This window comes from Molothrus ater, chromosome 20 (assembly GCF_012460135.2).
Source record: "Molothrus ater isolate BHLD 08-10-18 breed brown headed cowbird chromosome 20, BPBGC_Mater_1.1, whole genome shotgun sequence".
NCBI classification, from domain to species: domain Eukaryota; kingdom Metazoa; phylum Chordata; class Aves; order Passeriformes; family Icteridae; genus Molothrus; species Molothrus ater.
In genome coordinates this window covers 5687983-5701210 of record NC_050497.2, presented here as the reverse complement: position 1 = coordinate 5701210, position 13228 = coordinate 5687983, and the positions used below count along the sequence as shown (strand labels likewise).

The following is a 13228-nucleotide window of genomic DNA, read 5'->3' as shown; positions in this document are numbered from 1 at the left end:
TTGGGAAGGAGGTACCATCTGAGGGAAGCCCCTGTCGCTGCTGCTCCGGGTGTTCTGGCATTGTTTTAGCCCCGGACCTTTTAACTTGTTTTAATTCCTAACGCTTCCCACCACCCTTTTTTTTTTTTTTTTTAAGTCTCTTTCCCAAATCTTAGCCGAGTTAATGAAGTTGTGTGATCCTATAAATGTTAATTGTCTAAACTTCTCTCCCCCGTTTTTTTTTTTTTTAAGTTTTTTTTTCTTCTTTTTTTTTTTTTTATCTCTCTCCTCCTTGCTGCTTTCTGCTCCACTTGTAATAAAGAAAATATCTTGGCTGGTCTTAGCCAGTTGCTTGGCAACCTCAATAGAAAAAAAGAGAACAGAATGTAACCAATCCCGAGACAACCGAAAGATTTTGGTGACATGTGACCTCTCGGAAAAGGGCAGCCTTAAACTGTCCCTTCTGTCCTTTGCTCTGACCATTAGGGTCTCTTGCCCTCCTTCCCCCCCGGTTCCTTACACCAATAAATATGGATTAGTGAAATACTTTTTCCCACACTGATGAAAAGCCGGGATTGATCTTTCCACCTCCTTTATCTACCAACCTGACAAGTTTCTAAACAAAATTAAGAGAGAAGAGGCGAAAGGAGCCATCCCAGGTTGTGCGGCCGGGGATGGATCCTGCCCCGCCGTGGGGATGGGGGGTCCCCGGCGGGGCGCTGGCGCCGGCTGTGCCGGGGCTGCTCTGCTCAGCCGGTCCCGCTCTCCGTGTGCTGGGGAGAGCCCCTTGCACGGCACCAGCGAGTTAAGAAATAAAAATGTAGCTCTTCTAAGCCAAAAGGGGGGGAAAAAATAAAGCCCTGGCCAAGCCCTGCTCTCCCTCGATGGGCGCCAATGTGTCCTGGGCAGACCTGTCCTGCTCCTCGCCGCGGAGCCCCAGCGCTCGCGGGCGGTCGGGGAAGTTGTCTGCAAATTTCATCCTGGAAAAAAAAAAAAAAAAAAAAAACAACAAACCCACAACATGATGTCATTGATGTCATTGGCTTTCTGGTGTAGCCCGCCGGCGCCCCTCCACCTGCCGCCGGGCGCTGCTTGGCCGTGAGCCTCAGCAGGACCAGAGCCTCGGCACGATGGTCCCAGCCCGGGCACAGCCCTGAGCTGCTCGGGCATCGCTCCCGCCCTCCCGGCTTTCCCAGGCTCCCGGTGCGGTCAATGCCTCTTTCAGCAGCAGTTCCCCACTTCCCCAAAAAGCATCACCTTGCCAGCTCCCTTCCTCCCACCAGCTGCCAGGAAAAAAAATTAGGGCAAGGACAGGGAGCGAGAGCAAAACCAATGAACTTGTTTCCAGCTTTTCCTTCGCATCAGCCGTCCAGTACCGGGAGAAAAACATTTCTTCTGTAAAAAACCGCCCCTCTCCGTGCAGGCTCCGATCCCGTCGTCACTGGGACACGCTGGACACTTGGTCTCAGCTCGGCAGCAGAAGACACCGTAAGTCGCCTACTTAAACAGTTTCCTGTTTTGTTTTTGTTGTGATTTTGTGGGGCGGTTATGCCACGGTTTAGGGGCTGAGACCCACGGGGATGGAGGAGGAGGGTGGGACAGGGGGCAGTTGCAAACTCTGGGGGTTTGTGGGGGGCGCAGGCTGCGAGGTGCGGGCAGGGTGGGCACCGGGCAGGGTGGGCACCGGGCGGTGCCCGTGCCGGCGGCGGCCGGCGGTGCTGGGTGCCGGCAGCCCCGGGGTGCACAAAGCCCCTTTGAGCTCCTCACAGAGGAGCTGCTGATCCCTGGCCGGCCCTCGGAACCGGAATGGCCACTGCAGAGGAGAATGGAACCCTGGGCACCCGGCAGGGCTGGCGGGGAGGGGAGCTCAGGGCTCTGGGTCAGGGAAAACTGCCCGTGGGGGCCTGGCCCCAGCTGAGCCCTGAATTTGGGGTGCCTAAAACACGTGCTGGTCCCTGGCCAGCCCCGCTGGAATGGGGAACTGTGGGGAGCAGGGGGTGCCCCAGCCATCCCACGTGGGGATGGGGACTGTCCCTCCCAGCACGGGGCACGGTGACGTCCACGAAGCCACCGGGCTGCGCTCTCCAGGGTGGCCGCGGGAAGGCTGCGGTACAGACTGAAGGGGCAGGTGGGAGCAAATAGGACCCAGTGGCACCTGCTGGCACCCGGTGGGACCCGGTGGGATCCAATGGGACACAGAGGGACCCGGTAGGCCCTGGCAGCCCTGCTGCCGAGGCCGGCTGGCCAGGCACAATACCACGGCCCCTCTCCTGAGCCGCCGCCGAAGCCCCTTTCCCAGCGTCGAGCGCCTTTGTCTCGCCTTTGTGATGGAAAGAGCCCCCCCTCCTAAATCACTGCCCTGACACCCCCATTGTCTCCTTCCCGGGGAGGTTTGAAACTTCCCCCCCCCTCTCGAGGTCAGGAATGTGGCCGGTTTCTATTGGGACGGAGGAGCAGGGCTGGGTGGGGGGCTGCGGGGTCACGCCGGCTCGGCGGGTCAACCCGAAAACAAAACCTTTTGAAATACCTACTCTCCATCACTGCCAACATTGTCCCCTGCCAGCGGGGGCCTGGCACGGCCCCTCGACGCCTCCAGCCCGGCCGCTGCCCACCCCAGCGGTCAGCAGCTGGGGGGGGACAGAAGGGTATTGTGCCGAAGGGGACAGCTTTGTTTTCGGTCACAGCTGCCCCGGGTTGGGACGGGACCGACCGTCAGCCCCACCGGGGTGAGAGGAGGGAGGGACGGAGGGGACGGGAGTGCAGCGGTCAGCGCCTTGCAGGGGGGACCTGGTCCTTGGGGTACCCCTCTGTCACTGTCCCTCTGAGCTGTGGCACTGGGGGGACACAGGGCAACTCCCTGTTGTCCCTCAGGGTGTGCAGCCTCTCCGTGCCCGTGGACAGCCTACTTGGTTTCCTGCCTCAGTTTCCCCTTGCAGTGGGAGGTGTCCCTCTGCCCACTGACAGGTGCCTGGGGTCCCCTTTGACAGCCAGAGCCAGGGCACTGCTGGCCCTGATGCCAGAACGTGGTGCAGACTGGGGAGCAAAGGGACCATTCTGAGGCTGAGCCAGCTGTGCCACCCAGGAGGGTCAGGACTGGGCCACTGCAGGGCTTCCACGTGCTTCCAAGGGAGGCAGTGCCTTGCAGGTGGAGCAGAGCACAGACTCCTGCTCCCAGCAGAACATGAAGGAGGATCCCCAGGAAGCCTTCACACTCCCAGGATTTCACAGGAAATCCCACCAGGAAGACCCCAGTGGGTCTCCCAGGGGGTTGGGGTTTGGGGGACGCCAGCAGAGTCTCACTGCCCCATTTAGAGTGGCACAAATCTCCCTTTCCCCACAGCCAGGATGAGAATGCTGCTCCCATCACCCTCCAGCTCCTCTGGCGCATCATCTCTTGGGTGGGCCAAAATCCCCCCGGGTGGCCAAAATCCCTCCCAGGATGGCCCAAATCCCCCCAAGATGGCGTAAATTCCCCTGCATTTTTCTGTGTGGGAAGATCTGTGGGTTTTGCTTGCTGCAGAAGCAGCCTGGGAGGAGGAAAGTGGAGCAGAGCCCATGGATGTGATGGGTTTAGCAGAGACCTGGAAGGAAAACCCAGCTGAGAGGGGAGTGCTGGCCTCCTGAGCTACCCAACAGCTGGGAGGTGGGGAAAACATCTGGAACAGCTGGAGTGGTGCAGGATGAGGGGCTTGCAGAGCAGAGGGTATGGTGGATTCACAGGCACTCCCTTGGTTCCACAGTTCCCCCTGGACAGGCACTTGCTGGGAGGCTGAGAAGCAGGGGGGAGGGCTCTGTGCCTCAGTTTCCCCAGCAGGAAACAGAGCTGATGTTTTGAGGTTGGGTAAGTCAGGGGAGGTCTGGAGAAGGCATGTCTGGAGGGGAGAGCATCATTTGGGCAATGTCACAGCCTGGGAATGGGGACCCTTGGGAGTACCGTGGACTTTGGGCAGCTAGTTGGGTTCCCAGGATGTTTTTTCTTGTGAAAAAAGATTAATAAAAATGTTTTATTGACCAAGGGACTTGTAGTGGTCTTGGCCATGAACCCACACACAGAATATCTGCATTTATAGTTATATATACACACACATATCTTTATATATTTGCCTTTTGCAATCAAGGTTGAGCCTTTTAAAGCAGAAAAATAGGACATTTGAGGAAACTGGAGCTTTTCAAAGACTTTGCTGAAAATCCTAGAAAATTTCAAGAAAGGGGCGGAGAGAGGTGGGAGGTAACCAAAATCCTCATCCCTGGGTCCAAGAGCAACTTTTTCCTGTAAAAAAAAGAAAAGATACTCCTGTAAACTTTGTGCAGTGCTGCTCCTGCCTGCAGCCTTGGGGATGAAGGTGTTTTTCCAGGCAGGATGCTTGCAGGCCCAATGCCAGCTCTGTACTGCAGGTATCACCATGAGTGCATGGAGCTGTGAGGATGTCCTGAGCCCCCTGGGGACACCCTGGGCCCTGTGGGGACCTGCCAGCTGCCTTCCAGTCCCGCTCCTGGGGCACAGGAGCTGTCACAGCCCTGTGCTAGCCGCATGGTGCAGGTGGAGATGCTGAGCCACAGCACGGAGGAGCTGGGTGGGTTGTCACCCTGAGGGGCACACAGCAGGAGCCCTGACAGGTATCTCCATGTCCCCCTTCTCCTTGAGCTCACCCAGGACTGGTTTTCCATTGTATGCCCCAAACTGCTCATAAGGTGCCACTTGGCCATCACTGGGCTCTGAGGGTCCATTGTGAGCCCGGCAGCAGCCAGGATGTGAGGGGAAGGCAGATTGCAAATGCAGGGATAATTCTGACCCCAGCTGAGCTTGGGAGGACAGGCACAGGGTGCTCTGTCCCTCTCCCACTCCCAGCCTGTGTGTGTGCAGCACATTTCACTGGCTCGTGCCTCAGTTTCCCTGTGTCACAGGGGCAGCCCCCCTTTCTCTGCCTGCTCTGGGGGTGATGGGGCTGTGGGAAGGGCAGTGCCCCCCTCTCTTCTCTGCTCTGGAACCCACGGCTCGGGAGTGTTGTGAGGGCTGTACCAGGGCAGTGAGGCCACGGCTGTGCTTGGGTGGCTGAACTGTGTGGGGTGCCTGGGCAAGGGCAGGTCCAGCTGTGACCCTGAGGGACAATGCAGGGATGGAGGGATGTGGGGATATCAGGATGAAGAAGGGAAGGGATGCAGGGATGGAGACATGAAGAGATTAAGAAGAAAAGGGATGCAGGAATAAAAGAACAGAGGGGTGAAGGACTGGAAGGGTGTGGGGATCAGGGATATGGGGATGATGGAAAGCAGGGATGAAGAAAGGCAGGGAGAGGGGGTTGTGGGGATCAGATGGAGTTCGGGCAGAGCCCGGGCTCCCCACCGAGAGCCGGGGCGGCGGCGCCGGGAGGTGGCAGCAGCGGCCGAGCCGGGGCCGCGGTGCGGGGGCGGTGCCGGCGGGGGTGTCCCCGAGGGACGGGGGGGCCGCGGGCTCCGGGGCATTCCCGCTGCTCTGCGGCCCTTGCTCCGCCCGCATCCCCTCGAGGGCTCCGGGCAGAGGGGCTGCCCCTCGTTCAGCCTCACGGGGTGGAGTCCCGACACGGACACGGGTGGGTCCGGCTCTGCTGGGCTCTCAGGAGCCTGCCCCTTCCCGCAGCTCCTCCATGGCTGGGAATTCCCGGCTGCGCTGGCGCCGAGCCCTTCCCGAAATACTTGTCCGAGCCGGGGCTGTAAACAGCATTTTTCTCTCCTTGCAGTCGCTGCCGGGTCCTGTGAGTCCCCCGCCCTCTCTGTTGATTCTTTCAGGTGTTCTGGATTGTTCACTTCCCAATCCCTCCGCTGCATCCTGACAGAGCCCCGCCGGGGGGACACGGAGCCGGCGACAGCAGCTGCCCGGGGCACCCCTGACCCTGGCACGGGTGGGCACAGTTCGGCCTCGTGTGGCTCCCCCCGTCCCTCCGCAGGGCTCGGTGCCACCGCAGTGAGAGGTGCCCGGCATTGCTGGTGGGGAGCGCGGAGTCACTGCCCGCCCTGCAGGGCGTGAGCACCCCCCAGGCCTGCGCTGCTCCGGGAGCTGACTGACAGCTGCATTTATGGATTGGTGGAAAACCAGAAGGATTGGTCAGACATCCCACAGGCCCCGGCCCTGCCCCTGCCCGCGGCTCGGACACGTCGCAGACACGCCTGTGGGCCTGCGAATGGCCAGCCATGGGGACAGCGTGGGGGGACACGGCTCAGAGGGCTGGGCTGCCCTGGTGAGGACGGCAGCCATGAGCCCCGCTCACCATGCAAGCCCCCCTCAGCCACAAACCTCTCTGGCCATGATCCCCTTGTCCATGAGCCCCCTGGCGATGCTGCCCCCGGCAACCCTTGGCCATATTGCCCCAAACCATAACCCCCCCCTCCCATCCCATTGCCCACCCACCCACACCGTGCAGGCACCGTGGGGACCCGCCCGTGGCCATGGGGATGCCCTGGAGCATCCTCGGGAGGGGGTCCTGGGGTGTCCCCGGTGTCTCGCCCCCAGCCATGGGCTCTGCACCGATATCGATTCTATTTAAGGAAGCCCGACCCAAACCGGCCCCCGGGGCTTGCTGCGGCGGCGGGGCCGGGCCGGGGCCGGGGGCGGGGGGTGCGCTGAGCACGGCGGGTCCCAGCCCGCCCCTTCCCCGCCCGCCGCCTCCGCCATGGGCGCCGCGGGGCCGCTCTGCGCCCTCCTCCTGCTGCTGGCCACCGGCACCGGCACCGGGACCGGCACCGGGACAGCCCCACCGCGCCTGGTGCTCGCCCTCCTGGCCCGGAACGCCCAGCACTCGCTGCCGCACTGCCTGGGAGCCCTGGAGCGCTTGGACTATCCCGCGGGCAGCATCGCCCTGTGGTGAGGCAGCGGGACCCCGGGGGGAGCGGGCAGAGAGTAGCACGGATCCTGAGGGAGGAGAGGGCTATGGGGGAATGGGCATCTCGGGGGGAGCCGGGATGCTGCAGTCACAGGGACCGGGGGATAGCGGGGAGCCCCGGGGAACGGGGATAGTGGGGGGAAGGAGGGTCCGGGGATTAAGGGAGACTGTGAGGGGAATGGAGAGCCGAGGATAGCAGGGACCCGGAGGAAAATGCGGGGGTGAAACTAGGGAGAGTGGAGGAACTGGGGGCTCTTGGGTGGGCGGAACAGATTCGAAGGAATGGGGATCTTTAGGGGACAGGGACCTTCGCGGGGAACAGGGACCCCGCTGGTGGCAGCGTCCCCAGCCCCACAATGTGAGGGGTGGCTCTGCCCCGTGTGTGGGACCCAGCGGGGCAGCGGGAGGGGCTCGGGCAGCCCCGCGGTGCAATGGCAGGACCCTCACCTTTCCCCTGAGGGAGCTGTGGGGCTGATGAGAGCGGGGACCCCTGGACACGAGGGGATTCTGCATCATCAGGGACAGGCGCTGCCTTCCCCCTCCCCGCAGGGCTCAGCCTCGGGCCCCCTTTCCCAAAGACACCCCCAAGCCCCTTTTACCGTGCCGGGGGTTGGCTGGAAGAGGAGTCTCCCGTCTCCTCGCTGCGCCACTGCCGTCTGTCGCCTGAACTTGTCGGAAACTTTTCTGCAGCTGCTTTTGCGGGGGCTGGCGGGGGATCCTGGCGGGGCTGGGGCGGGGATCAGCTGCTGGCAGGGGAAGGGGAAGGAGGATCCTCACCTTTACCTGCTGCACCCCCCGGGAACCCCCGGCACAAGGACCCTGCAGGGTGTTTCAAGAGCAGCCCGTGGAGCTGGGGGGATACAGATCCTGCCTTCTCCCCTCAATCTGTCAAATGACGCCAGTGCCTGGGGGATGTCCCGGGGCTCTTTGACAGGTCGAGGGTGCCAAGGAGTGTGGGAACCTGGGGTTTGGCCCAGTGGAAGGTGGGCTCAGCTCTGTCTGTGCTGGGCTCCCTGTGAACATTGTTCTGGGGATGGGTGGGACAGCTGGGAATGGTGATGGTACCCGGCAAAGAGAATGTTCAGGAAAGGGGATTTTTTGCTTTTCCTCTCACTGCTGGAACAGTGGGATGCATGAGGGGGACAGGGACAGGGGGACAAAGCGGCTGTGCTGCAGTGCTCATGGTGAGCAGTCACAAGGCTGGGGTGAGGAGAGCATGTCCAGGGCTGCCACTGGACTGCAGGGTGGGAGCCGTGGAACAGCCTGGCTGGTGGTGACACTGAGGAAGAAATTTTCAGTTGGCATTCCCCCTCCTGCCTGTGCAGCCTTTGTTCCTTCAAATTACATGTTACGTTCCCAAGCCAAGTCTGTCACTGGCTCAGTCTTTTGGCCCCGTGAACATTTCTAGTGCAGGGTGAGGTCCTGGTTGTTCCTTGAGGAGGACCCCCAGAGGCTGATGTCCCCTTATCCCAGGTGTGCAACAGACCACAACTCTGACAACACGACAGCAATGCTGCAGGAGTGGCTGGGGGCGGTGGGGAAGGACTATCACTCGGTGGCCTTGAAGGTGCAAGAGGAGCCCAGGTGAGGCTGGGTGAGTGCTGGGTGGGGGCAGGTGTGAGCTGAGGGGCTCCTGGAGCAGCATCAACTCTTCCTGGCTAGCGACCAGGAGGAGCTCAGCAGAGTGGGGCTGACTCAGCCTGCCAGCATGAACAGCCTGCACCGAGTTTGTGCATTCCCAGCGAGTGAGGTTAACCCCTGCCTCCCCCTGCCCAGCTCCTACCCTGATGAGCTTGGTCCCAAGCACTGGAGTGACAAACGCTATGAAAACGTGATGAAGTTGAAGCAGGAAGCTCTCATCTATGCCCGGGAGCAGCAGGCAGACTACATCCTGGTAAGGGATTGGGGCACTGGTGGGGTGGGGGCTGAGGTGGGCTTCTCCATGTCTCCAGAACCTGTACTGTCTCTGCAGTTCATGGACACTGACAGCATCCTGACCAACAACCAGACCCTCAAGTTTCTCATGGCGCAGAACAAGTCAGTGGTGGCCCCCATGCTGGACTCACAGACCTTCTACTCCAACTTCTGGTGTGGCATCACACCCCAGGTAGGTCCCCAGAAAGCCCTGGAGATTGAGACAGCCCCGTGGTGGAGGAGCTCTCTGCCATGGAGGCACTGTGGGGGTGTGATACCGCAGGGCTTCTATCGCCGGACAGCCGACTACTTCCCCACCAAGAACCGGCAGCGCCGGGGCTGTTTCCGTGTGCCCATGGTCTACGCCACCTTCCTGATCGACCTGCGCAAGGAGGAGACCTCGCACTTGGCTTTCTACCCGCCCCACCCCAACTACACCTGGGCCTTCGATGACATCATTGTCTTTGCCTACTCCTGCCAGGAGGCTGGTGAGGGTGATGGGGGTTTCGGGGGGTGCAGGGGCTGGGGGGTTGTGCTGCTCACCTGTCTCATCCGGCAGGTGTGGAGGTCCATGTGTGCAACCAGCATCACTTTGGTTACATCAATGTTCCTGTGAAGGCCCACCAGACGCTGGAGGATGATCATGCCAACTTTGTGCATCTCACACTGGAGGCCATGGGTGAGTGCCCATGGGTGGAGAGGTCCTGGAGGCCTCCAGGTCCTGACAGGGCTGTCAGCCCCAGCTCCCAGCCAGGGGAATGTGGGCTCCACTGAAGAGTGTCTCCTCTCTCCACAGTGGATGGTCCCCCCATGCAGCGCTCCAGGCACATTTCTCTCCTGCCCAGGCCGCTCACAAAAATGGGCTTTGATGAAGTAAGTGCTCAATGGAGCTGCTCGTGTTCCCCTGTCCCCTGGTTGCATCCACCTCTCTGATTGCATCCATCCATGGCAAAGCCCGAGCCCCTGTCCCCATCCTGTAGTAGCCAGGCAGCCTGTGTGTCCCCCATGACAACACACCCTATTGTTGGGGCTCTCCTCTTCCTCCCCAGATCTTCCTAATCAACCTGGTGCGGAGGCCAGACCGGCGGCAGCGAATGCTGGCATCCCTGCAGGAGCTGGAGATCATTCCACGGGTGGTGGATGCTGTGGATGGCAGGTGACCATGGGGGAACCACTCAGCCAGTCCCCTGTGTCACCCTGGGGAGGGGATGGGGAGTGTCTGGTGGGACACCTTGCTGATGCAGCCCCTTGCCTTGCAGCACCCTCAACAGCAGTGACATCAAGGTGCTGGGTGTGGACTTGCTACCTGGGTACTACGATCCCTTCTCCGGCCGCACGCTCACCAAGGGCGAGGTCGGCTGCTTCCTCAGCCACTACAATATCTGGAAGGAGGTATGGGGCCACAGCGGCCACGGGCTCCCTTAGGGCCACCAGCAGTGGGCAGGGACCCTGTGAGCATCACAGATGTCTGGAGGACCTGGGGAAGAAGGGGTGTCCTGCAGGGTCAGTGGCCCCAGTATGGCCCAGAGTGGTACTGGGATGGGCTGGCACCTCTGTCCCCTCTCCCAGATTGTGTCCCGGGGGTTGGAGAGGTCGGTGGTGTTCGAGGATGACGTGCGCTTCGAGGCTGCCTTCCCAGCACGTCTGCAGCGGCTGATGGATGAGCTGGAGCAGGCACAGCAGGACTGGGACCTCATGTAGGTGCTGAGGCTAGGGGGATGTGGGGTGGGGTCCCCAAGGCTGGCTCTCATGGTTCCCCGGCCACCCCACAGCTACCTGGGGAGGAAACAGGTGAACGATGAGGATGAGGCACCTGTGGAAGGCGTGCGGAACCTGGTGGTGGCCGGGTACTCGTACTGGACACTGGCCTACGCCATCTCCCACCACGGGGCACAGAAGCTGCTGGCCACCAAACCCCTCTCCAAAATGCTGCCCGTGGACGAGTATCTGCCCATCATGTATGACAAGCACCCCAAGTAAGGAGCAGATTGTGCAGGAGGGTGCTGGCCTGGCCATGCCATTGTGGGACAATGTGTTTCTTCTCTGCCGTCACCACCTCACACAGTTCCCCCCCTTGCAGGCGTTACTCACGCTGGAGGAAAACATCTGTAGCATGAGCTCATTCTCAGCTCTCCGCTGCCTGGCCTCTGGCCGCTGGAAAATGGCCCTCTGCCAGCATGGGATGGGGGAATGGGAAAGGAGCTGGGCTTGGTGTGGGCCCTGCACAGGTCTTGGCCCCATGGCAAGGGGTGGGGAGCAGCCCCCTGTACCCTCGTGTTGGGGGGTTGTGTGAGTCCCCTGCCCCTGGTTGGGGGTCTCAGCCCCAATTTGGAGCAACTTCATGCACCTCTCTGGGGTGGGGGTCAGCAGTAAGGCTTTGTCTGGGGAGGGGGAGGCAATTTAGGGGGTGGGTGTCCTGGGAGAGAAGGGATTGGGAAACCCAGTGAGCAGGATGGACAAACACACAGATCGGGCATGTAAAAGGCAGGCTGGAGGTGGATGGAGGGACAGATTAGGGCTCTGGACATGCACCAGCAGCAGCTGGAAGCCCCCTGCTTGCAGGCATAACAGCACCAGACAGTTCTGTCTCAGGGCCAGCTGGATGCTGTGCCAGAGACCCACTCTGTGCCAAGAGCTGGCCCCAGCCACAGGTCCTGTCCTCTCTGTAATCCCTCCACAGTCCCTGCCCAGCTTCCTCGGCTCCATGCCTGCTACCCCACATCCCTCCCCAGCCCCTGCCCTGCATGGAGCCTTCCCCGGGTGGTTGATTTGATTTTCCCAGTGCTTTTTCTCCTCTGTGTGCTCCTCTGTAAGCCAGTTTTTTCTCTTGGGTCTGCTCCACTTTCCCCAGTGAGGATTACAAGCGGCACTTCTCCCCACGGGACTTGCTGGTGTTTTCAGCTCACCCCCTCCTGGTTTATCCCACTCACTATGCTGGGGACAGCAACTGGCTGAGTGACACTGAGACCTCCACCATCTGGGATGACGATGCCAAGAAGACCGACTGGGCTGGCTCACAAAAGACACTGAGGGACTCACGGGACAGTGCTGGCCACCTCCGCTCCACGGCCCGTGACGAGCTCTGATGGTGAGCAAGGCTCTGAGACCCAGGCACAGGGGACAGAGCAGCTGGGGAGTGTCTTCCTGCATGTACCATGTTCAGATGTGTCCCACATGTCTAGTTTGTTTTTGTCATGGGGCAGCAGCTCTCCCTGTCAGACTCAAAGCATTGGGAAACAGAGACCAGACTGTCTCTTCCAGGTGGGGAAAGGGGTGGGGACACACATGTCCCATGTGGGGCTGCAATGGGCTGGAGGGGATATGGGGACAGGGCCCTCCCATCTCCCTGAGTCCATGCTGCTCCCCAGCTCCTCAGATGAGGAAGGGACAACACTCCTTTTCCTGCTGCAAAAGTGTGGAAAGAGCTGGGGCATCTCCCAGGGGAACGTTTCAGCCCAGCACTGCTTGCTCCCCTCAGAAGTGGGTCTCCTTGTGGCTGTCGCCGTGCAGGCAGGCAGGCTGGCGACCCATACTGGCTCAACCCCAGGGCAGCACAGACACAGTTAATGCTGGGTCAGACTTTCCCTGCCTGAGGTTGCTTGTCCTGGCAGCAGAACTGCCCTGGGAGCTGCCAGACCGGGGGAGGCTGGAACACAGCCCTCCCACTGCCTCGGCTGCAGGCGTGAACACGCTGGGGCTGCTCCTGCCGTGACCACTAATGTCTGTGTCCGTACCTCCTAGGAATGAGGGATTGTGATCCAGCTGGGAGCACCGTGGGCAAGGACCTTTTACTGCCCACTCCCTCTCAGGAGATGCAGCTGCCCTGGACAGAGCCCCACAGGGTTCTTTGGATCTGCATATGATGAATCCACCCAAGGCAGGATTTGCCCCAGGAAAAGCCTTTCCCTGCCAAGTGGAGAGACCAGAGGAGTGCTGTGCTCCATCTCTGCTGAGGACACATCTCCTGGACAGTCCCAATCAATGCCAACTCTGTCGTCTCCCACCAGCCTGGACTTTGGGGAGTGGACTTTGGGCTGGCACAGGTGGTGGCCTCCTGCCACTGACTGGGCTTGTCCCTCGTGCCATGCCTGGGTGGAAGCCCAGGGAGGATTAAAGCAGACTGTTTGAGCTGGTGTGCTGGGTGCTGGCATTGCCCCAAGTTCTCAGGGGTCACCTTGGTGCTGCAGGGGCGAGGGTCTGGCAGTTCTCCCAGCTGGGAACTTTGGGAATGAAATCTGTAAGGGAGAGAGGGAAGGAGAGAGGTGGTGGGGAGGAAGACTGAAGCTCATCCTTGGGGTCTGGGTGGAAAAGGTGGGTGGCATCTTCATGGAGCTCAGCTCTACACTGGGAGTGGAGGTGATGGAGCAGCAGGTGGAGGCCTTGGTAGCAGACACCCAGAGAGATGTCTGAGACTACAAGGGATTCAGGAAATGCCCTAATTTGGGGCAGGTTGAACAGCTACAGCAGGGACCTTTGGA

At 60.7% G+C, this 13228-nt stretch overlaps 1 protein-coding gene across 4 annotated transcripts; it reads left to right on the top strand.

Annotated features, from left to right (window-relative positions):
- Positions 1-1226: 1226 nt before the first annotated feature.
- CERCAM (cerebral endothelial cell adhesion molecule) lies at positions 1227-12878 on the top strand. Of its 4 annotated transcripts, none has more exons than XM_036394188.2 (14): positions 1227-1467; positions 5746-5858; positions 8310-8420; positions 8613-8730; positions 8809-8943; positions 9034-9238; positions 9310-9429; positions 9547-9623; positions 9800-9906; positions 10010-10142; positions 10320-10447; positions 10523-10726; positions 11602-11838; positions 12492-12878. In XM_036394188.2, the coding sequence occupies exons 3-13, from the start codon at positions 8347-8349 to the stop codon at positions 11834-11836; spliced, it is 1536 nt and encodes a 511-aa protein (XP_036250081.1). In that variant the 5' UTR covers positions 1227-1467; positions 5746-5858; positions 8310-8346; the 3' UTR covers positions 11837-11838; positions 12492-12878. The 4 variants fall into 4 exon arrangements, with proteins under 4 accessions (XP_036250081.1, XP_054372951.1, XP_036250080.1 ...); XM_054516976.1 differs by having other exon boundaries at positions 5746-6194; XM_036394187.2 differs by having other exon boundaries at positions 1228-1467; positions 5746-6817.
- Positions 12879-13228: the final 350 nt, after the last annotated feature.